The sequence below is a fragment of the Trichomycterus rosablanca genome, chromosome 13 (genome assembly GCF_030014385.1).
Source record: "Trichomycterus rosablanca isolate fTriRos1 chromosome 13, fTriRos1.hap1, whole genome shotgun sequence".
NCBI classification, from domain to species: Eukaryota; Metazoa; Chordata; class Actinopteri; order Siluriformes; family Trichomycteridae; genus Trichomycterus; species Trichomycterus rosablanca.
Genome location: NC_086000.1, coordinates 21,724,640 through 21,747,099, shown reverse-complemented (window position 1 = coordinate 21,747,099; position 22,460 = coordinate 21,724,640). Strand labels below are relative to the sequence as shown.

Sequence of the window (22,460 nt, the reverse complement as noted above, 5' to 3'; positions counted from 1 at the left end):
ATTGATCTTATAGGACTACAGAAAGAGGATAAATTAACATGTACGAAATGAAAATAAGAAATTAGATAAATTACACTGTCAATTATGATACTTAAGTAGCTTAAAGATTCGCAAAATTCATCCTCCACTCAACCTTCTGCTCAATAAAGAGCACATTGCTAAATGATCTGAATACAAGCAGCCTGTAGTGCTAAATGGGCTTTTTAGTAACTGAAAAGAAACCACAGAATTTTAAGTGGCTTCTGCTTAAAATCCTTCAAACACATTCTGCTGCTGATAATCTGTCTTACTCAAATTTAGAATGCAAACAGCTCAAAAAAGCAAGTCCATCATGCTGCCCTCCCCCACCAACCTGCCGAAGAGGAAATCATAAATATTCAAGTGCCTGTGTTTACATTCTCCTAACTAAGCCATAATTTATGTCCATCTTCATGCTCTTGCTGTGTGTGCTGTGCCCCTGTGTGATGAGTTAGTGCCTAAGGGATGGCTAAAAAAAAAAGAGGCGTTCTGTTATCGGACAGGGACGGGGGATGGGGGGGGTTTAAAATCAAGGTCATGTCTTTTTTACCATGTGTTACCCATGTGATATTGTAAATAACACAGAAACCTACCATAGTACAATACTTTACACATATAAAGCTGTCTACTCCCCAGTCTATAAAAATAACAAATAACTGAACAGATCCTGCCATCCATTTACTTAATCTAGTAACTTGGGAACAGGCGTAATAGTGTGATGCGAATGCATTTTTCTAAAGCTTCAGTTATATTAATTATTCATTTTATGAAATGATCAATTTAAAAGATTGAATGAGCAGTGAAGAGCTTATCTGAACTGTGTGTTTTTTATATTATTTTTGTGAGGTGCCACTGGGATCCAGGGCTCAAACCCACAGCAATGCTGCTGGCTGGTCGGGAGTGTATACAGATATGACTGGCTATGTCTTGGGGGAAAGGGGGGTGATCATTTGTATGAAGTTAAACTGTTTTTGCATTTATTTAAGTTTTATGGGTTTTTTTTCTTTAACTTCGAAGCCTTTTTAAGATTAAAATAATTTAAGTGTCCATTAATTCAAAAACCAGACAGTATTAAGAACAAATGCATTTTATTTTTAATTGTCTAATTTTTATAATCTCAGCGAAATTTCTATTTTGATCTTTTCATTACTGTAATAGCACAGATGTGGTGCTGTTTGTAAGAAAGATGCTGCGTATGTTTTTACTGTTAATATACTCACTAAAAGTATAACAACTATTACTAGACTTAGGTGTAGCTTTTATTGTAAACTTAATTACAATAGGATTGATTGACTCGAAGTCATTTCAGATAAAACTGTGTGCAGATTAAAAGTGTGTACAGGTAAGTCCTGCTACCAGTAGTCTGTAAAATAAAACTAATAACCTAATACCTCAGTCTACTGCCATGACAACTGTTTGTGCAAACAATTCTGAACTGAACGTGTTGTGGATTGTTTAACTGTGTCCTAGTGATGCTGAGAGTATGCCGTTAAGCCCCGTCTAGTCCCACTCCCAATTCCCATTTCAACACCTCTATATAGTGCTGCAACAACTAATCGATTCCGTTATGGATTAGTCTGCCTATTGTTCATTCATAAATAACCTGGCTAAATATGAACATGCTGATCAATTTTCTTGGTAATGCACTTCAGTTGAGCAACGCAAGCAAGAAAAACTGATTGTAAATACAGAACAAATGAAAAGGATGAGTAGCATCACTGAGAGAATAACAGAGCTGAGATGAGCCATCATATCCCAAATAACACCCTATATTATAAACAGGGAGGTGACTTAGATTTTCACTAATAGTGCGGCTATTATTTAGAGCACACTGTATAGGATAATATGTGCAGACACAGCATATATATTCTGCTCCCTACAGCTCCAGAACAGCACTTACATGCATGTATACTTTGTGCTTATTACTGGCAGTCATTATTTATGGATTGATTATTTGTTGAGGAAGCATATTATTTAAACAGTATTTTAGCCAGTCAAGGTCGTTTGTGTTTTAAATGCCCAACAGCCTGCCAAATTTCTGACAGTGCTGCATCCACAACCCAGACTATGCTGTGTACAGAGGTTTATACAGCAATTTAAAACTTAGTTGTGAAGAATTACGATCCAAAACATTTTGTCACACCTTGCTGTACATTCTGCACAAATTGAATTGCCAGGTAGGACATGACAGAATTGATAACACTGCGGCTGTGCAGCAAGGGTTTCATTATTCAGCACCTGGAACACTTGGGATACAGTTAATAGTGTTGTCGGTTACACTGCTGCCACGCAGTTTGTGCTTGGTTATGCGTTTTGTTTTAGTCTGTATGTGTGTGCGCACCTTATTTGAATTGCATTGCTTTAGACGTTAACATTCAGTAGCCAGCCCCCCTGCATAAAACATCTTCCCACATGCCTGCATATGAATACAGTCGAACTGATGAACATTTTACCCCTTTAAAGCAAAACTAATGCCAAAACGCCAACCATTGTTTGTTTTATTTTAAGTTGTATATTTATTTAGGATGCCCTGTGTTAATTATGCAAGACATTTAGGGGCAGAAAAAAGTGCATGTTACAGTTGAATGAATAAACTTGTCTACACATGCTTTAAATGTTTGAGTGCAACATCTTTTAATATTTCAGTGCACAAAAATATATATTTTCAATGTAATTAAATTGATTAAAATAATTTTGTTAGAAAAATATCTTTTTTATAAAAAATAAACCAATTGCCGCTCAGGTGGCGCAGCGGTAAAAAGAAACACGCTGCAACCAGGGCTGGATTCTAAGAGCGTGGTATCGAATCCAGCCTTGCTTTACCGGTTCGAAGCTGAGTGGCTATATGAGCAACGATTGGCCGGTTGCTCATGTGGGGGGTGGGACAAAGAACCGGATGTGGGTCTCTCTCTGTCAGAATGCGATTGCGTTCTCTGCCGGCTGATTGGAGGCGCTTACACAGAGATGGGAGAGGGTGCCCTTAGGGTGTGTCTCTCCGCATGCAACGCTAGGTGGCGCCAAACTCGTCAATGTGTGGGTGGCAAAGATGCATCTGGCTGCTGTTCGTGTTTCGGAGGGGATACGGGTTAGCTTCAATCACCTCCGTCAGGGCAGGGTTCGGCATAGACAGAGAGGAAGCACGATGCTAATTGAACAATTGGATGCGCTAAAAAGGGGAGAAAAAGGGGTAAAAATGTAATAAAAATAAAAAAAATAAACCAATTGATGGATTCATCAAAAAAATAATTGACAGATTATCATTTTGCAACACTAACTGTATATGTAAAATGCAGAGCCTGCATACTCTTTCCTTAAGTATTTAATAATGATTCAATTAAAATTACATACTAACCCAAATCACTTATTAAATACATAAATAGAACATTGTAAACTGGCAGATTTAAAACAAGCATTGGTAATGATAAAATACAAAATATTTTTTTTAAAGTTGTACAGGCATAAATAAAGTTTTACTTCATCATACATGGTCCAGAATGTCAATCACATTCCAGATCAGTTAGCAATGCTGTAATGTTCCAATTTATTCGATGATGCCACAGAGCCAATGATTGAGCAATTAATACAATCCACTTTCTCAAACTCCCAAAACTTGCCAAAAAAGAGGGTCATTACCTCAATTAACCCTGAACACACACATGCATACACACACACACACACACAAGTAGTTTTAGATGGGAAATTACAATTGAAGATACAAATAAACAGTTTGCATTTGCAATTAATTGTTCTGATATTTGTTTAATAGCCTTTATAAATGTCTAAATAAATTGTGTACATCTTTTTACCATTTCTACCCATAAAATCCATTTTAAAAAAAATGAGAAAATCCTCGCACAAATAAAAAATATTTTCTTTTAAAAAATGTAAAACTATTGGCCACATATTTAAATTAATCTTGCAGTTTAGTTATAGAATAACAATGTAGTCTTGTTTTTTTTCTACAGCATGGATTAAGTTGAAACATTTTGCCAACTATATTTGGCAAACTTAACCTGCTTAAACTTGACTTAAAACTTAAGTGCAACACAAGGGTTTCCTTTCCAATCCAATATCCTGCTCACTTTTTTTTTTTAATGCAAACCAAAATAAAGATTTACAAACATTTAAGTCCCTGTAAAAATTTCTTGATTGCATAATTTTTCTGAGCCACATAAAGCATCAGAATTTTGCTGTTTAAGGTTTAAAGAAATATATGGAGCCATTTGCTCAGCGCAGTGGATCATGTACTTTCAGTTTTAGAAAGTCTATGAGCCGAATATGACACACCTATTAACTAGAGTTCCTGTGATTTACTGTAATTATGAGCAAAATATTTGTTGTTTAACACTGATGTTCACTGGTGTTCTTACCTTATTCAAGTACTACACAATAATTATTTAGGCTAATACAATACAAAAAACATGCAATGCAAAAAAATGAAAAGTCAGCTGAGAACAAACTAAAATCTGTTACTGGATTTTTTTTCATACAACAATTAATTATTAGCTGAAATGTCATAATCCCGACCTGCCCAAACATTAGGGCTCACAGCTGGGTAAAGCAAAGCATATCACCTCCTGCCTTCATGTTTAGCCTAATTAAACCTTTTGCAGTGGAATAAGTGGGGCCTGTAAGGGTGCATTGTATGGGGCACAAACAATCTGGGTCACTAAGTTTATTGGGCCACCAATATTGAAAATGGCTTCAGTTTACAACCATTGCAAATTTGTAGATCCAATAAATTCACCACATGCTTGTCCAGTCTCAATCATTCTTCAGAAACAGTCACAACGCATATGCAACTTTATAGTGATATTATAATCAATTGGGGCATTATTTTTGCACTGGTCATTATAGGATACTCAAAAAGAGCCTCACTGCACTGTTGTATTAAGTGTTATCTTTCACCAGCACATGGACACCTGAAACAACAAGATTTCTCCTCAAGCCACTTTCACATGCCTGCCACTACACTGAGGGACTTGCTTTAAGATTGGATAGTACTGCAAATCTGAGACATGATTCTTTGCCACTCATAGGTGACCGTGGACGGTACACACACACACACACACACACACACACACACACACACACACACACACACACACACACACACACACACACACACACACACACACACACACACAACTAATATCATGGGGGGGGGGAGAGGGGGAGGGGGGGAGAGGGGGGGGGAGGGGGGGAGAGGGGGAGGGGGGGGGGGAGAGGGGGAGAGAGAGAGAGAGAGAGAGAGAGAGAGCAAAAAAAGCGCGCTTCAAAAGCGGCCTGCAAACACAAACTTGTTCCTACCTCAGACAGAGATGCTTTTCCTGTCTTCTCTCCTTCTGAACCACAATTTCACGTCGTTTTTGTTTTTCAACCTGTTATTAAATCTGTCTCCAATACAAGGTTATGCAAACCTGGAAAATATGACAGAAATGTAACGCGCCGCGTATTAAAAACGCTCACAACTCCATTAGTTGGTCAGCAGGAGAGGTTAGTGGTCAGTGGTTTGGAGTGTAATGGCGACGCTGTGGTTTGAAGCTGCAGTGTTTGATGATATCCATTAGTAGCAGCAGTAGAACTGAATGTGTGGAGATTTGTTTCTGCTTTTCTTTCTGTCTGTGTGTGTGTGTGTGTGTGTTTGGAAGAGGAGGAGCTGTACACTTGAATGAGCTTCCCACCCTCGCGCCTCCTCATCTGCTTCGCTGCACAACAAACCAGTGGGCGGGGACTGTTCATGTGGGCGGGGACTGTTCATGTGGGCGGGACCAAACCGCTCTGCAGCCTTTCCACTGGCTGAATTTCCAATAGACTCCCCTATATTTGTACTGTACCCTATACATACAGTATCCCCTCATACACTCACATAATAGTTTTCCTTTTGAGTCTACAAAAACAATTCCTAATGCTTTTTTAACAGACAAAAAAGAAACATGTCTATTATGGAATGTTAAAGAAACATCCAACCAAATAAGAAAATTAAACCTCAATCCACAATACACAATAATGAAGTTATCTAGGTTAATTATAACCTGTTTTGTTTTTGGTCTGTTTATACTCTATGTATTTGGAGTTGATTATTTCTGGCCATCTAAACTGTATCTCCAAACTTTCTTTACTTCTTCACTTTACCTCCTTAACTGTTAGAGCAGCTTGTTTGTTTACACTGCTCACCCATTTGATACAGTGGCGGCTCCTGCGAAATCTCTCGGGGGGGGGGGGGCAATTGTTGCCATGATGGCCAAGGTGACCCATTCAATGGGTAAATTAAAGCTTAAAGAATTAACATCTTAAGTCATCTGCCAGTTTGCCCTCACAAATAGCTTTGAACATGGATAGAGACCAGCTTTACCATTAATCATAAAATGAAGTAAAGCCTTCACACTAACAATTTAATTCAGTCTTCATCAGATAGCATTTTATTTTAGGTGCAGCTGATCCAGAATAAAGATTGGCATCGGGGCTGATGTGCAATGAATAAAGAAGTACAATTAAACAATCACAATTCACACTTTAAAAATTATTTTACTTTTCTATGTAATTTACTTGTAACTTATATGATTCCCCCCCCTTTGTAGATACTTGCTTGATGTTTAAATTTGGTCTGGGTGGCCCTAATTCTTAATTTGCTAATTTATCCTGATTACTACGACGACTGAACGGCATTTCCCTTAATGACACGATGGAGTTGCTCCGAACTGAGGTAATGGTAGTCATGGTGACGAGATCGCAACACTAGGTTATGTGTGACGCAAGCACGTAAGGCGAGCCCTCCCGGAATCCATTCAGATTGAATTGCAGCGCCTGCAGTTCGAAGAAAAGAGCCTTAACATGAGAGTCTATGAGAGCAATCTGGGGGTGCTGTACGGAACACAACTCGACGCTGATTGGACTACGATATTCAGAGGCAAGACAGACTGTCCAGAACAGTCACAGCTGTGATAGAAAAATTTCTTCCCTATCACCCTTTGGTGGTGCGTCGCCCGATCGCCCTAAGGAACAAGCCGCCCCTGATTTGATTGTAGAGTTTATCTGTGTCCGATTGGTGTAAAGTTTGATTGGTGTAAACATTTCACTTTACCTCTTTAACTGTTAGAGCAGCTTGTTTGTTTACACTGCTCACTCATTTGATTGTAGAGTTTATTTGTGTCTGAGTGGTGTAAAGTTTGATTGGTGTAAACATTTCACTTAACCTCTTTAACTGTTAGAGCAGCTTGTTTGTTTATACCCCTCATCCATTTGAGCAGGGAGTTTATCTCTGTCTGATTGGTGTTTGATGTTGGCTGGCAGGGGCTGTGGATTACGTTAACTCAAAGAGGGCATGTACACACACTTTTGCCCTTTTCATGTTTAAAGCAGACGGCACAGTGGCAAGTGGGTAGCTCTGTCACCTTACATCAAGAAGGTTCTGGGTTGATTCCTAGGTGGAGCAGTTCAAGTCCTTTCTGTGTTGAGTTTGCATCTTCCTGTGTCTCCTCCCACAATCCAAAGACATGTAAGTTAGGTGAACTGAAGAAACAAAATTACTCATGACTGTGTTTGACATTAAACTTGAACTGATGAATCGTGTTACCTGGAACTACCTGTCCTGTCACGAATTACATTAAAATCCTAGTAAACAAACATGTTAACAGCGACATTTATAATTATTTATATTATTTTACTAAATGTTTGTCAAAAAATACATCTTTTTAAATAGCAATCATATGACATTAATACAATTTATAGCATATTTTACAATCTACAATCTGTTCAAACTTTTGTAAGGTGTACCAGGTATGCTCTCTATGATTATGATGTGCCCTCTAAAGCAAAAAATGCAATAATTTGTCATATTGAGCACCTTTCCAATATAAAAGGGTGTCGTTATGAAGTGCCCTCTATACTGTCCCAAAGGGTGCCTTTTCCATTATAGAAAATAGAATGTAGTGCTGTATAGGGTACTCCTACAGGTGGGAAAACATGATGAAGTGTCTAGTTAGGTGCTCCTTTAATTCAAAATCATTTCCAGTTTAAATGTTTATGGTGAAGGTGGTGTAAAGTAATCACAGTGATGTATTTTTCATCAATGGCTTTATCCTTGCCAGGGGACCAATCCATTGCAGGGCTTCGGCCACCCCCTACACTGACATAGCCAATCATGGCTGGCCGATAGCACTGAGTTTAAATCTCAGCGGTGGTGGACTACTGTAAAAGGCTGCTGTGTCACCCAATTGCCACAGATTGCTGTACTGATGGCAATCAACGTATCAAACAAAATTTCACCTTTAAACAAACCAATCATTGTTCTTCTATCTTACTGCCATAAAGATTATTTTAGCTAGAGACAATCATCATTTATTTACTTTAATTTAGCACTTATTCCTGGCCATCTCAGGTCTAATGCAACCAGGAAAATCTGGGCTCAAGGCAAAAACAAACCCTGCGCAGGCACCAATTAATCATAGGGCAACACACACTTACACAAAAACACACATAGGCAAATTAGAATAGGAAATTCACCCTCTGCATGTCTTTCCTTGCGGATTGAACTACTGTACATGGCCGAAACTCTAAATGATACACATTTGAAAATCATGTAATAAAAATACATAAAATGTTAACATTTAAAAACAAATATAAAATCTTTTAATTCATTAATTCATTTTTGAGAGGATGTCTGATATTAAATGGTTTTTTTTCTGTATGTTTCTGGTACTCATGGAGATTTAGAGTTGTGTACTGGATAGGTGTCACAATGAGATCTATCATATTATGGCATGCATAGAGCTGTACAGTTGAGAAGGTTGAAGAAAATACATGAATAGGTGATGAAGAGGTTAGCGACAAATTTATGTTAAAGAGAAAGAAGCAAAATTAAGAACATGATTATGAAATTCCATTTATTCAAGGATTCATTTATTTAAAGAGCCATAAATAAATATTTCTAAATATAAATAAATAATGAATAAATATTTCATTAAAATCGCATGTTTGTAACACACTCTTGTTTCTCTTCATATTGTATAAATCTTTCACCTTTTACTAAAATTGCATGTTTGTGTTTTTATTGTGTATTTTGCAGTCTGTGTGTTTTTGTAGACAGTAAAATGTTCAGTTCAGTAATTAATACAGTTAGTAAAACCTTTAAGAAAAGTCTTATCTTGTGTAAAGCCAATAAAAGCTTTATCTTTAAAAATGAACTATGATCTATTTCCAAGCCCTTTAACACTATTTTTCAACTTGTGGACTGACTGCATATGAACAGAAGAACTACATATTTAAAAGTGTAGCCTAAAAGGGGAAAAAGAATCCACTTAAATGAATGATAAATGTCAATGCTTGCAAAAATGCTTTTAAATAACCCAGATAAAATAAGAAAGGTCAGCTGGTATAAAAACTGTGCCAGATCCACTATGGTGACCTCACAGGAATAAAAAAAAAAAAATAATAAATAAATAAATAAAAAAAATAAAAAATAAAAAAAATAAAATAAAAAAAGTGAAGGACAGTGATTAAGTTGATAAGGCTAGGTTTATGTCTGATTGCTATTTTTGCTTATTTATCTATTCTAATGTGACTGCTCTAGATCTGCTCTTATTAGACATACACACGTTACTATTAATACCCCTGTCTAGGTCATTACAGGTCTTATTTTACAACCTTTCAACATTCTTACTTATTTAACATGCAACATGTTTAGCTTCAAGTACTAGATCTTTTACTAATTACAGCTAATCTGCTACTCTTTTATTATATTCTGTGCAATAACTTAAGTGTTTAACACCAGGCATTTTATTTATTTATTACACCGGTACCTCATCACTGCAAATTATGTGCAATATTTCCTACTAGTGTGTAGTGTATATATTTTTTACTTTACTTAACGTGTATTTTATGTCTGTTTACAATGTATGTGCAATAGTGCTTTTTTATTTTATTATTTTGTATTTTTTTTACTTAATGTATATCTTTTTTAAAACTTAATGTATATTTTGTCTTGAATATGCTCTTTTTCTTTCTTGTTTTATATTCTGCACATTGGAGCTTGGGAAACGCAATCTCGTTCAGCTGTGCACTCCTAGCTGTATAGTCTGAATGACAATAAAGTTCACTTTGACTTTGACTAATCTACTTTTGGACCTGAGGGAGGAACCCTATTTACACAACAGTGCAATAAAAATTTGAAAGATACTTTATTATTCAAATCTAATGAATGATTGTTGTTAATGTTAAATTAAATTAACATATATTTTTGCTAGACAAAATTGTATAAAATGGTTATTTGAAGCCTATTGTGAATAATATTTCATTGCCTCCTAGTGGAGATATATAGAAACTTCTCATGCAGCATATGTGTACAGTATTTAAGTCTCCATCTACTGTATATCTATTTATCTACATCTAGCCATATTTATCCATGCTGCGGTCTTTCTTTGTGTGTCTGCTTATGTTTCACTTTATTAATCCATCCATCTGTTTATGTTCATTCATTTTAGGTGTAAGTAAGGCCCCTGTTTTCTCAGTGTGGGGTATGTGTGTGAGATGTGAGGGTAACAGATTTGTGGATTATGCAATTATTTTATTAACTTACATTCAACATGTAATGTGACATTGATTTAAAACTTTCTCCAATAACAAAGCCATGTATCTATTAATTCTTACAACGAAAACGTTCAATGTATGATTTATAAATACTGAAAAAACATAATAATAATAATTTACTAATACAAAAGCAGAGAACACACTTTTCTTAAAGTCTATTAAGAAGCTTGTAGAGGCTTGCACCATGTTATAGCTGGTTTAGTGAGTGCTGCACAGCAACAAGAATGTGGACGTGGGTTCAGTTCTTACCTCTAGTCACAATATAAGAACTCCCTCAAGGTTTCTCGTGTCTGTGTGGGTTTATTTAGGGTACTTTTTACAACAATATTCAACATTCGTTTGACATTTAGCACTTCTATATCAGTGTTAGAAATACACCTAAGAAACACCTAATACCTACTCATTTTACAAATTCTTACACGGATAAAAATGGACAACACACTTCAATTACAATTTGTACAATGTTAAATTGTACATAACCATTGATCAGCCATAACATTAATACCACCTCCTGGTTTCTACACTCCCTGTTCATTTTATAAGCTCCACTTACCATATAGAAGCACTTTGTAGTTCTACAATTACTGACTGTAGTCCATCTACTTCTCTACATACCTTTTAAGCCTGCTTTCACCCTGTTTTCAATGGTCAGGACCCCCACAGGACCACCACAGAGCAGGTATTATTTAGGTGGTGGATCATTCTCAGCACTGCAGTGACACTGACATGGTGGTGGTGTGTTAGTGTGTGTTGTGCTGGTATGAGTGGATCAGACACAGCAGCACTGCGTGTCCACTCACTGTCCACTCTATTAGACACTCCTACCTAGTTGGTCCACCTTGTAGATGTAAAGTCAGAGACAATCTTTCATCTATTGCTGCTGTTTGAGTCGGTCATCTTCTAGACCTTCATCAGTGGTCACAGGTCGCTGCCCATGGGGCACCGCTGGCTGGATATTTTTGGTTGGAGGACTATTCTTAGTCCAGCAGGGACAGTGAGGTGTTTAAAAACTCCATCAGCGCTGCCGTGTCTGATCCACTCATACCAGCACAACACACACCAACACACCACCACCATGTCAGTGTCACTGCAGTGCTGAGAATCATCCACCACCTAAATAATATGTAGTGACCATTGACCATTGAAGAACAGGATGAAAGCAGGATAAAAAAGTATGCAGAGAAACAGATAGACTACAGTCAGTAATTGTAGAACTACAAAGTGCTCCTGTATGGTAAGTGGAGCTGATAAAATGGACAGTGAGTGTAGAAACAAGGAGGTGGTTTTAATGTTATGGCTGATGGGTGTACCTACTACAAACTGCATTGTTTATATTTATGTTATATGTGCTAATAAGTAAATCTATTAAAGTCTTATATGATTTGATTTGTTAATGTCAAAAATATTGTTATACACACATTAATGTTCCTTTATCTACTGCTAACCTTGTTTCTTTTGAAAAGTGTTTTTAATTTTTTATAATGATTGTATTGTGCAAGTCTCATTTGATTTCATTTATTGAAGGCAAACAATTTTGAATGTTTGAATATTAAACTAACTTTACCGCAGTTCATGTAAATAGACTGCCCTGAAAAACCATGGGTGGTAAAACATTAGAGTCCACAGTGTTGTGCACCCTGAGCAGAATTAAACGGTTAATCAAAACGAGTGAACGATACAAGCTTGTTGCTGTTTGGGTTTAACACTGTATGGAAACTACGGCTAACTCCATATTATTAGTCGTTGCCTACCGTCCAAGTATTAATTCAATTCAAAACGCTTTATTAGCATGACTGTTGAGGAGGTTACAGTATTGCTAAAGCATTGGAAAGATGTTTATATAATTATACAAAACTAAATAACTTTAGGAAAAATATTAAATTTTAAATAATAAAAAAAAGAACATAAAAAGAAAATTAGAATCAAGGCAATTATTATTAGCTCTTTTATTTTGACGGAGTTTGGACCGGATGTGACGTGTAACCACCCCTTAATCGGAGTGTTGTCCTGTCCAGCTGTCGGTTGGAGTTGGAGCTGGTTGGACTGGGTGCTGCTGCACTGTGGGTGATGTGTGTAATGGCGCTGGAGACGAGCTCTAGGCTGAAATATGGAACAGTTTTATCGTTCGCAGTGCTGCTATGTGCTTACTGGCTCCGCTCTCCACACTCAGTGCTGGATGAGAGACTGGGAGCTGTTCTCTCCTCTTTACTCCGAGCTGAACAGAAGGTGCACATGAACGACATCGCCAGACCCAGAGTCGCTATCGGTAACTATCATCTCTACTGCTGTCTGCTCATGCTGCACCATGCAGAAGTCTATACAGGAGCATTTCATCAACCGAAAACCTGAAACACTTATATACTATTGCTTTGCTCTCATTCATGTCGAGTCTCTACTCTTTAGATATACGGGTATTACCCTACCTTAATCCGATTAAAATTGCACTATGTGATTTAGTTGATTTGCAGACCTCTGGTAGAAACTAAATAGTAACCAAAACATTGACTTTGTGAATGACATGTCACTGCCTGGCTGGCCACCAAATTCCAAAGATCACTATCTACACTGCCTATCGATCAGGAGTCTGCTTACTGCGAAATACTTGTGTGGAACTAATTGTTGTTTGCTCTAAAACTACAGCAGTGTCATAGTAAACGAACATACAAGTGATTTAATGTTACAATTCCAGTTGTAATTTTACAGATCTTTCAAGACCAGTAATCAGTAACGTTGTAATTATCTGGACACTTTCATCTCTAACCATTTTATATATACACAAACCACAGTTAGGGATGCATTTTTCTGTTACAATTTCTTTTGACCAATAACCAGATGTAATTACTTAGTTAACTGATAACCAACAAGCTTACAGTGCCCCATCAAAGTGTTAAACAAAGTATCATTCATGCAGAACAGTAATGTGAACATAAACATCACGACTAGTTCAGCGTTATGAATGTTGATTTTAAACAAAGTCTATAGCAAACAGTTTATTCTTCTTCTTCTTGTTCCTTTTTCGATTACGGGGTCGGCATTTCCGGCTTCTCCCCGTTAGGGGTCGCAGGCGGGATTTGGCACATAACCCTCCCTATTTATCCGGGCTTGGGACCGGCACTACAATGCCCTGGTTTGTGCATCTAGAGGCTAGGTGTTTCCAATTAGCCTGGTGGCATGTTTTTGGACTGTGGGAGGAAACCGGAGCACCCGGAGGAAACCCACGCGGACACGGGGAGAACATGCAAACTCCGCACAGAAAGGACCCGGACCGCCCCACCTGGGGATCGAACCCAGGACCTTCTTGCTGTGAGGCGACAGTGCTACCCACTAAGCCACCGTATCGCCCCATAGCAAACAGTTTATTACAAGGGCTAATTAAACATACTGCTCAAATGATCCAGATATGGTCAGTATATTAAAGGACCTCCTGACAACATTATCGTAGTTATTGTGAATTAAGCAGAGTTATACTTTTATACTAGGGCATGATGCAAAATATCCAAATTCTTAAAGTTACACGCAGATCCACATGTGCAGAGATTAACATGCAGCTTGACTCAATACTGACCCTAAACCGGTTGTGATTTTAATATGCAACAGTTCCGTCCTTCAGATATAAATAATATAAAAAGTTTTGAAAAAGCCTGTTTTCCTATTTGAGTTAGAACTGTAGCACTAAGGGTGGATGAAGGTCTCGGTTCGGCAAGAAAACGTGCTCTAGCCCTGCTCTTAATTCAAATGAAGTGTTAGCCAATGCAAATGAATTTAAAGGAGAACCGACGGCATCAGCTGAACAATGCCTTGGAATGTAAATCATGGAGGACTTTACATGAATGGTCAATACCACCGACACAGTCAAGAAGGCTTAGCAGTGTCTCCACTTTCTGAGAAAGCATATCTAGCTCAACCTATCTTTACCACATTTTACACAAAGGGGTCATTGAATTAATCCTGATCACCTGCATCACCATCTGGTTCGAGTACTGCAAAGTTTCTGACTGTAAAGCACACAGTGCATAGAGAAGACATCTGAATAGTTTGTGGGCTTTTCTCTGCTGAACATGGAGGACTATATGAGGATCTATAAGAAACACTGCATTAGCAGAGTAAACAGTATTGCAGATGACTCCACTCACCTTTTTCATGGACTCTTTACCTTGCTGCCCTCTGGCCATAAAAACCGGAGCATCTGGCCCTGCGCTAACACATTGACTATAGCTTCTTTTCTCAGGCTATTAGACTACTTAACACCCATACAATCTAAGACTTCCCATACCCATAAGTTTTACATGCACTTAACATTTAGAGATATTTGCTACTAATGTCAACTTTCTGCTGTACTGTTTATTCCTTTGCTATAATTCAGTTTGCACATTCCTGTAATTCTTACAAAACGTTCTGTTCTGGTCTGTTTTGTCTAGCGTGTATCTACTGTGTTGTGTTCCTCGTGATTGTTGCACAGTGTATGGACTTCTTTGTCAGTTATCAGTTAATCATTAACATCGCCAGTTGGTCTAGAATATCAAAACACTATTATTGTAATCTCTCATTCCCTCGCTCTCTCTCTTTAATGATCAGGCTTTGGTGGCTGTGTGGACATTATTGTGGATGGTGTGACATTACTAAACAAGATCGGACTGAAGCCAGCTGATCAGCCTCTGCACCATGACTATATTGAAAATGCTGAACAGCTTTCCCAGAGCTTTGCCTACTTTTTTGCTCCTGGTGCAGCTTCAGAGTAAGTGAATGTAAAGCAGAGAATAAACTTTATCCTTATGTGATATTTAAAAAAATGTGTTTTTATAGTAATTTTAGAAAAAAACATCTTTATTACTTTGAGGATTTTAAGTGAACATTCTTTAGTCTTGTATAGGCATCATTTCTCTATATATAATTATACCTTAAGACTTCCAGTGTGTGTAGATAACTCATTCTATGACAGTAGTAATGTTTGCTTTACTAAGGCATGATTTTTATGTATTAATGTGTATGAAACACAGAGTTTTCAGCTGTAATTTAAATATGCTTGCACAGAAAAACAGGAACATTATAAATACACTGAGGAGTACCAGCAAGATAGGGCACTATACTCATACATTTTACAGTGATTTTAAACTGGTTTGTTTAAACACGAGTACCAGGACTTGAAGGTTGTGTTCCTTTTTGGTCTGCTTAATTGCTTAAGCTTCATTCTCTTTTCTGCCTGTCTTGCAGGAGGCTTGTGGTGAACGACACACTCTTCAGTCAGCTGGTGGAGGCCTCTCGAGAGTTGCCAGGGAACCGCTGGTCGGTTGGGGGCAACGCACCGGTAATGGCAGGTCGGATGGCCAGTGAAGGTTGTGATGTGCTGCTGGGGGGCAGCTTTAACACAGACTTCAATGAATACCTCTCCAAACATATAACAGGTCAGATAGATATCAGACCTCCTTTGTTTTTGGTCAAAATTCTACTATTAACATGAAACTTTAACTGTAACTATTATATGAGACTATATTGATTTTTAAGTGGGACTTAATTAGTGCAAAAAATGTTATAAATCATTTGTTTTAATAATGTTTAATGCAATGATGGGTCAATAATTACACAATATCCCAGTTTAGCTATATTAAAGGTCTTCCTGGCAACGTTATTGTAGTTAATGTGAAATAAGCAGAATTATAACATGCAGCCGGACTTTATACTGACCCTAAACAGGTTCATTGGTTCAGATTTTAATATGCAACAGTTCCCTTTTGAAAAGCCTTGTTTCCTATTTAAGTTAAAACAGTAGCACTGTACACGTTTGTACCCCAAAGTGGCGCATGTGCACTAAGGGTGGGTGGGGGTCTCAGTTAGCAATACCACCCACACAGTCAAGAATGCTTAGCACTAAGGACACTAAGGAAAGCACATCTACCTCAACCCATCTACAAAGGGGTCACTGAATTATTCCTGATCACCTGCATCACTATTTAGTTTGGGTACTGCAAACTTTCTGACCATAAAGCACAATGTGCTTTTAGTGAAGACAGCTAAAAACACTGCATCTGCAGAGTAAACAGTATTGCAAATGACCCCACTCACCTTGCTTGTATTTTATGTATTTTTTATGTGTTAATGTGTATGTATTTTTAGCTGTAATTTAAATATGCTGGAACACACCTCATTTGCCGAGTCAAATACTTGCCTTTCCTGCTTGCACAGAAAAACAGGAACATTATATACACACTAAGGAGTACAGGCAAGATAGGGAACTATAATCAACATTATACAGTGATTTCAGACTAGTTTATTTTAAAGGTCAAGAGTTTAATAGTTACACAATATTCCAGTTTAGGTATAATAATGAGATTATTAATTATCATTTTCTCCTGTTGGTTGACTCTTTTAAATGTAGACAAATAACATTAACATTTCTTAATAGAAATCTTTTGATATTGCTACTGTTGCTTCTGATCTTGCACCAGATTGATCTTTGTTGTACAAAGCTGTTTTTGTATTATATTACAGTATGTGTTTGTGCTTTGTAGTGGCTGGTAACACAGTGGAGGAACCAGATATACATCTAATCCTGGAGTATCCCTCTGGTTCTACTTGGGGACCATACATCTCTCGAAGGGCCAACAGGTTTGTAGCCCTTTACCTGTTAGGAATTAAATAAATTATGTTCATTTTAGGGCTTATGCCTGAAGACTTTAATCCAGGCAGTATTTAGTGCTGCTTAGCATCACTTATGTATTGATTTTGTTCACTGTTAACAGGTACATTGTCCACAGCGATGACCACAACCCGTACTTAGACTCTATGTATGAGTTTGAGAAGAAGCTCCATAGCTTTAAGCCTGACCTGCTGGTGGTGGGAGGCCTTCAAATGATGGACAACTTTCCTTTTAAGCAAGGTGAGCTTAGTAAGCTAGATGTTAACGAGATTGTTTTATGATGTGGATAGGGAAAAAGTCAGTATAAAAAACCTGTAAGATACATAAAATGAATGTGATCTCAGTCCTATCCACACAAAAGACATTTAATCATCTGTATCCCTACATGAATGTATTTGCATTAATTAATTAATTAATTAATTCATATTGATGAACTGCTTTATCAGGTCACAGTGAATCTGAAGCCTAATTGGAAACACTGAGCCCAAGACATGGATATACACTGGTCAGGGCTCCAGTTTATTGCAAAGCATAACACCCACTCACTGCCTTTATTGAGCATAAATTACCGATGGGCAGATTAGAGTAGCCAGTCCATCCGGCATGAAATTATGCCAAAAACCCACACAGTGACCAGAGGTGAAGTTTGAACCCAGGACTCCAGGACCTCAGAACCTTGAACTTTGTGGTACCAACACTGCCTGCTGGGCCACTGGCTGGCATATTTATTCACAAATGTGGAACACTTAAAAACAACAAAAAAAAAACCTTTTTTATAATCTTGAGACCCATGTGTAAATTAATGTATACTTTTACCTACTAATTATTAATTAATTATATTATACAAGGTTTTAGCATTGAACATAATAATGAATGGTTTTGTTTGGTAATGCTTTAGGTGTTAAAGATTAATGGTTGCGAAATGTAAAAACATTTAACAGAAACTGAAATAAGTTGGAGCAGCATGGTGGTGCAGTAAGTAGCGCTACTGTTTCATGGCAAGCAGTTCTTCTTTCTGTGTGGAGTTGGCATGTTCTCCCTGTGTTTGCGTGAGTTTCTTCCGGGTGCTCTGGTTTCCTCCCACAAGTCCAAAGACATGCAGTCAGGCCAATTGGAGCTACTAGAAATTGCCGAGTGTGTGTGTTTACCATGTAATGGACTGGCATCCTATCCTGTTGGCCAATGAATTGAACACACTACAGTCCTGACCAGGATAAAGCCATGTTAAAACAGACAGTGAATTAATGAAATAAGTTGGTAAAATATTGTAGCCATAGTGCTCAGACTTATTTCCCTGTGATCCTTTTGAAAAGTGCTTTTATTTGCTTTGGGAACAGAGTGATGCTTCATTACTTTGAGTACTTTCTGTTCGGTTGAAAACATCCCCTGAAGCAAAAGCCGGATTAACTGATCTTGCAAACATCTTTGTTTTTAAAAACAAGACAGTGTGCTTGATTTAGGAGGGTACTGAGCCAGATTTGTTCTCAATGAAAAACTTTCTATCAGTTACAGTAACAGCAGTTATATAACGATATATCTTATATCGTTATACAGTACCACTTTTGTAAAGTGGTAGGGAAAGTTACTTTCTCCCCTAGTATTGTACTATGTTTAAATCTGGAACAACATTTCTACATGGTGTTTCTTGTTATTTATAATGTAAGCTGTAGTTGAGACAATGAATAACTGCTAACAATATTTTTTAGGAGAACGTGCGGCTCTGTTGAATCACCTCGCTCGGTTACTGTCTTCAGCCTCTCCTCAGACCAGCGTGCACTTTGAAATGGCCAGCTTTGTGGATGAGGCCTTGATGTCAGACCTGTTGGAGCTTGTACTGCCTCAAGCTGACTCTCTGGGCATGAACGAGCAGGAGCTGCCCAACCTGCTGAGCCTTATGCATGGCAGCAGCGTGACTGTGCTGTCAGACCCCAACCCCCGTGTGGCTACCGTGTTAGATCAGATGCGAGAGCTGTACCGCCTTGTCAACCAGAGGCACAGAGAGGCTGGGAACGGCCGGCCCCTGACCAGACTCCATGTCCACACGCTGGCTTTCCAGGCCATAATAGTAAAACAAGGGTCCAAGTGGAAGAACACCATGTCAGCCACCGCTAAGGCCTCGCTCACCGCCAACAGGCACGTCTGTGGTTCAGCCGATATCGACCCCAGCAAGGCGCGCCTCATCATGGACGAGTCTTTCTCTGTGAGCAGGAGGGAAGGCAGCCAGAGGATTCCACTGGAAGAGTCGCGGCCTGTTTCCTGCTGGGTCGAGGAGAACTATGAGATCTGTGTGGCTCCTGTGCTTGTCTGCACAGAGGTGTATCAGACCGCTGGAGGAGGAGACAACATTTCCGCAGCTGGCCTTGTTCTACAGATCTAATTGAGAGCATGCAGCACAGTGCTTAAAACATCCTTTAAGATATGAAGTTGCAGTCTTAAAAAAAAATCTACATTTAGTTTTGGACTTCTGAAGTTTTTAGGGTTTTGGTTTTCTAATGCCATATAAAACCTTTAGATTTTTGTTTTAATCATGTATCATTTTATTTGCACATTTCTAGGGCCAGTCATCTCTATCAAAATGCTGGAAAGTTGGTAACTTTATTGTGTATTTGCTTACAGCTCATAAATGTGGTCAGACTTAAATAGCTGAACTGTCTAGGAAATCTATCATAATTTTACTTATTGCATGTCATCCTTTCAGTGAACTTTTTTATTTGTGACTAACATGCCAAATACAGACATTCAAACTGGTAGCAAATTGACGATTTACCCACTATTTTATTGTATCTTCCACCATTCCACCTCCTGCAAGAACATGTTCCTAACCTTTACTTGACTAAACACCTGTTTTCCGTTTTTAATTTATTTACCTTCTGTCATATCATGTGAACTATTTCTTTTCCTTTTGAATATAACTTGTTTTTAATTATGGCATAAAGAGCAATGTTTTTTTGAATATAAACTTGATCTTTCTTTTCTTTTTATGTAACTTTTTCTTTACATTTATGCAGTTATTTCTATTTTTGATGTGCCGTTATTACCAGCAATAATGACATTTACAAAATAAGTTTGTAAACCCTGTAGAATAATCTGATTCCTGCATAATTGCTGTTCATGTGACCCAATTTTTTTAGTCTTCTATTAATAGACACACCTTTTGCCTTAATTAATAACAAACAGTTGTCATTTTCTTTCTTTCTTTCTCAAACACATTGATTGGCACTCCAGTCCAGGTTGGAAACTATTGTATTTTAAAACTGGTAGCATCTTCTGTAGCAGTTATGTTTATTGTAGCTGCTGATTAAACTTGCAGGAGGAATTTAAAGACAATTCAAGCATTTCTTTAACCCTACATGGATTTACTTCTGTTGTTTATTTGCTCTTTTTTGGGTAATTATTTTGCGTCATTCAACCAGTCATCAGGTGGCTGTTACTCTGTTAATCGCCTCTAACATTTCTTATAAAATCAGAGTTTGGAATTTATTGTTCCATCTTTGCACTAATTTTTAAGACCTTAACACTAACAAAGCCTTGAAATGCTTCTTCCAACATGCTCCACATTTTCATTAGGTTTTAGTGTAGAGGTTTTTTTTTACATTTGTCAATCCACAGTACATTGATAAATTGACCAAACTGTAGATAGTTTGACTTGGAAAAAAACTTGCCTTTCAATGCTTTTGTAGCCTTTTCTGGCTTTGTGCAGCTTTTTAATTTTATCTTCAAATATACTCTGAAACAAATTCTTGTAGTTACCATTGAGGTTTTGGTGAACAGCAGAAATGGATTAGCCAAACATGTTGAGGTTTCTCATTTCCATACTCTCACTCATGCTTCTCACAACTTGCAAAACTAACTAAGCAAACTACCTCCTGTGCCTACAAAAGAATATCCTATGTCATATGTGTTGACGGCTATGTCAATGAATGTATTTTTACAGTCCGAGAGACTTTGGGAATATGCAACCCAGTCTGTGTGAACTATTGGGGGTGTGCTTAAATACTCAGCAGCTAACAGCACAGTGCATCTCAGGGATTAGCTGAGTCTGGGTAAACCAAGTAGTGGAGCAGCAGCCATGAGGATGTTTGTTGAACTTCCTAATTACTAATCACTCCGAAGAATATGTGAAGTGCATGAAGTAAAATGCAGTGGAAAAGTTGTGAGCCATATGTATGACTATGTACATATGTATATGGACATGGGTTATTGAGAAATGGCATCTCAAACTATATATCTAATTACAATGTTGTGAATAAGCCATGAGTAATTGAGGACATATGTTTTCTGTTTTTAAACTTGTGTAGTCTTTACTTCTAGGTGAATAACCTTGTCTAATCTTGGCTTTACGGTAAGACTTGTGGTTTTGAATTTTTTATCCTCATGTAATAAAATGTACATTCCAATCCTCATATTTTGCCATGTGTCTTTAGTCTGTAGAGTGAAAGAGAGCACATTAATATCATTATAAGACATTAAATTTAGGGTGGTGCTGAATTATGTACATTTGTTTAAAGTGGCTGCCATGAAACAAGCCATGTTGCACTAGGTTTTACTGGTAACTATCTTCTGTCAGGTCGTTATGATCCTGTTTGTTGTACATACAACTGTCAGATTATGTCCTTCAGCAATGAAAAGTTTAGTTAGTGTGCAAAATGTAGCATTAGCAGAAGTGCACATGTTACCTTTACATCTAAATGCTGCATAAATACATTGAATATACTGTATAAAACTATTAGACTTGTGGTGTTTAGAGAGCAATTTATTGTGCAGGCATATGAACATTGTGATTATTATACCACTGTTACTATTACCTTCTATACATTATACAGTTCTATAGATAGACATTTTGACTTAGGAACAGTTATTTGTCTGTATTGTTATCATTGGAAAAAGCTGTGGGTGCACAATGCAGCTGGTAAGAGTGGGGGCTGCACACCAGCATTGGTCTTGAGAGGATACTTACCATCTGTATAGTGTTTTGCATGTTCTCTTCTTGTCCCTTTGGATTTTCTCTGGTTTTCTTTCACTGCAAAAATCATGTAGAAGGTGAATTGGCTGCTTTAATTTGGTGCTAGGTGTGAGTGAATGAGTGAGTGTACATTGCCCTGCATTTAGTTGGATCTCTGTCCGGGGTATCCTTAGAATGCCAAAAGTCCTTCCTCCTAAAACCTTTGTTAAGAAATGCTATAGAAAACTGGACCAGTGACATTAGCATTTGTGTAGCAAG

The 22,460-nt window shown here is 37.7% G+C and overlaps 2 protein-coding genes across 2 annotated transcripts in view; one reads left to right on the top strand and one right to left on the bottom strand.

Annotated features, from left to right (window-relative positions):
- ctbp2a (C-terminal binding protein 2a) overlaps positions 1-5,649 on the bottom strand; it is a 48,946-nt gene extending 43,297 nt beyond the window's left edge. The window contains exon 1 of the mRNA XM_063007492.1: positions 5,329-5,649. The gene's annotated coding sequence lies outside the window, so the exon portion shown is untranslated. The remainder of the gene's footprint in view (positions 1-5,328) is intronic.
- A 6,987-nt stretch (positions 5,650-12,636) lies between these two features.
- adpgk2 (ADP-dependent glucokinase 2) lies at positions 12,637-20,198 on the top strand. The gene is made up of 6 exons (XM_063007352.1): positions 12,637-12,871; positions 15,181-15,340; positions 15,817-16,007; positions 17,112-17,208; positions 17,343-17,479; positions 18,946-20,198. Exons 1-6 carry the CDS (start codon positions 12,673-12,675, stop codon positions 19,614-19,616), a joined length of 1,455 nt encoding a protein of 484 aa, XP_062863422.1. The 5' UTR covers positions 12,637-12,672; the 3' UTR covers positions 19,617-20,198.
- The last annotated feature ends 2,262 nt before the right edge of the window (positions 20,199-22,460 follow it).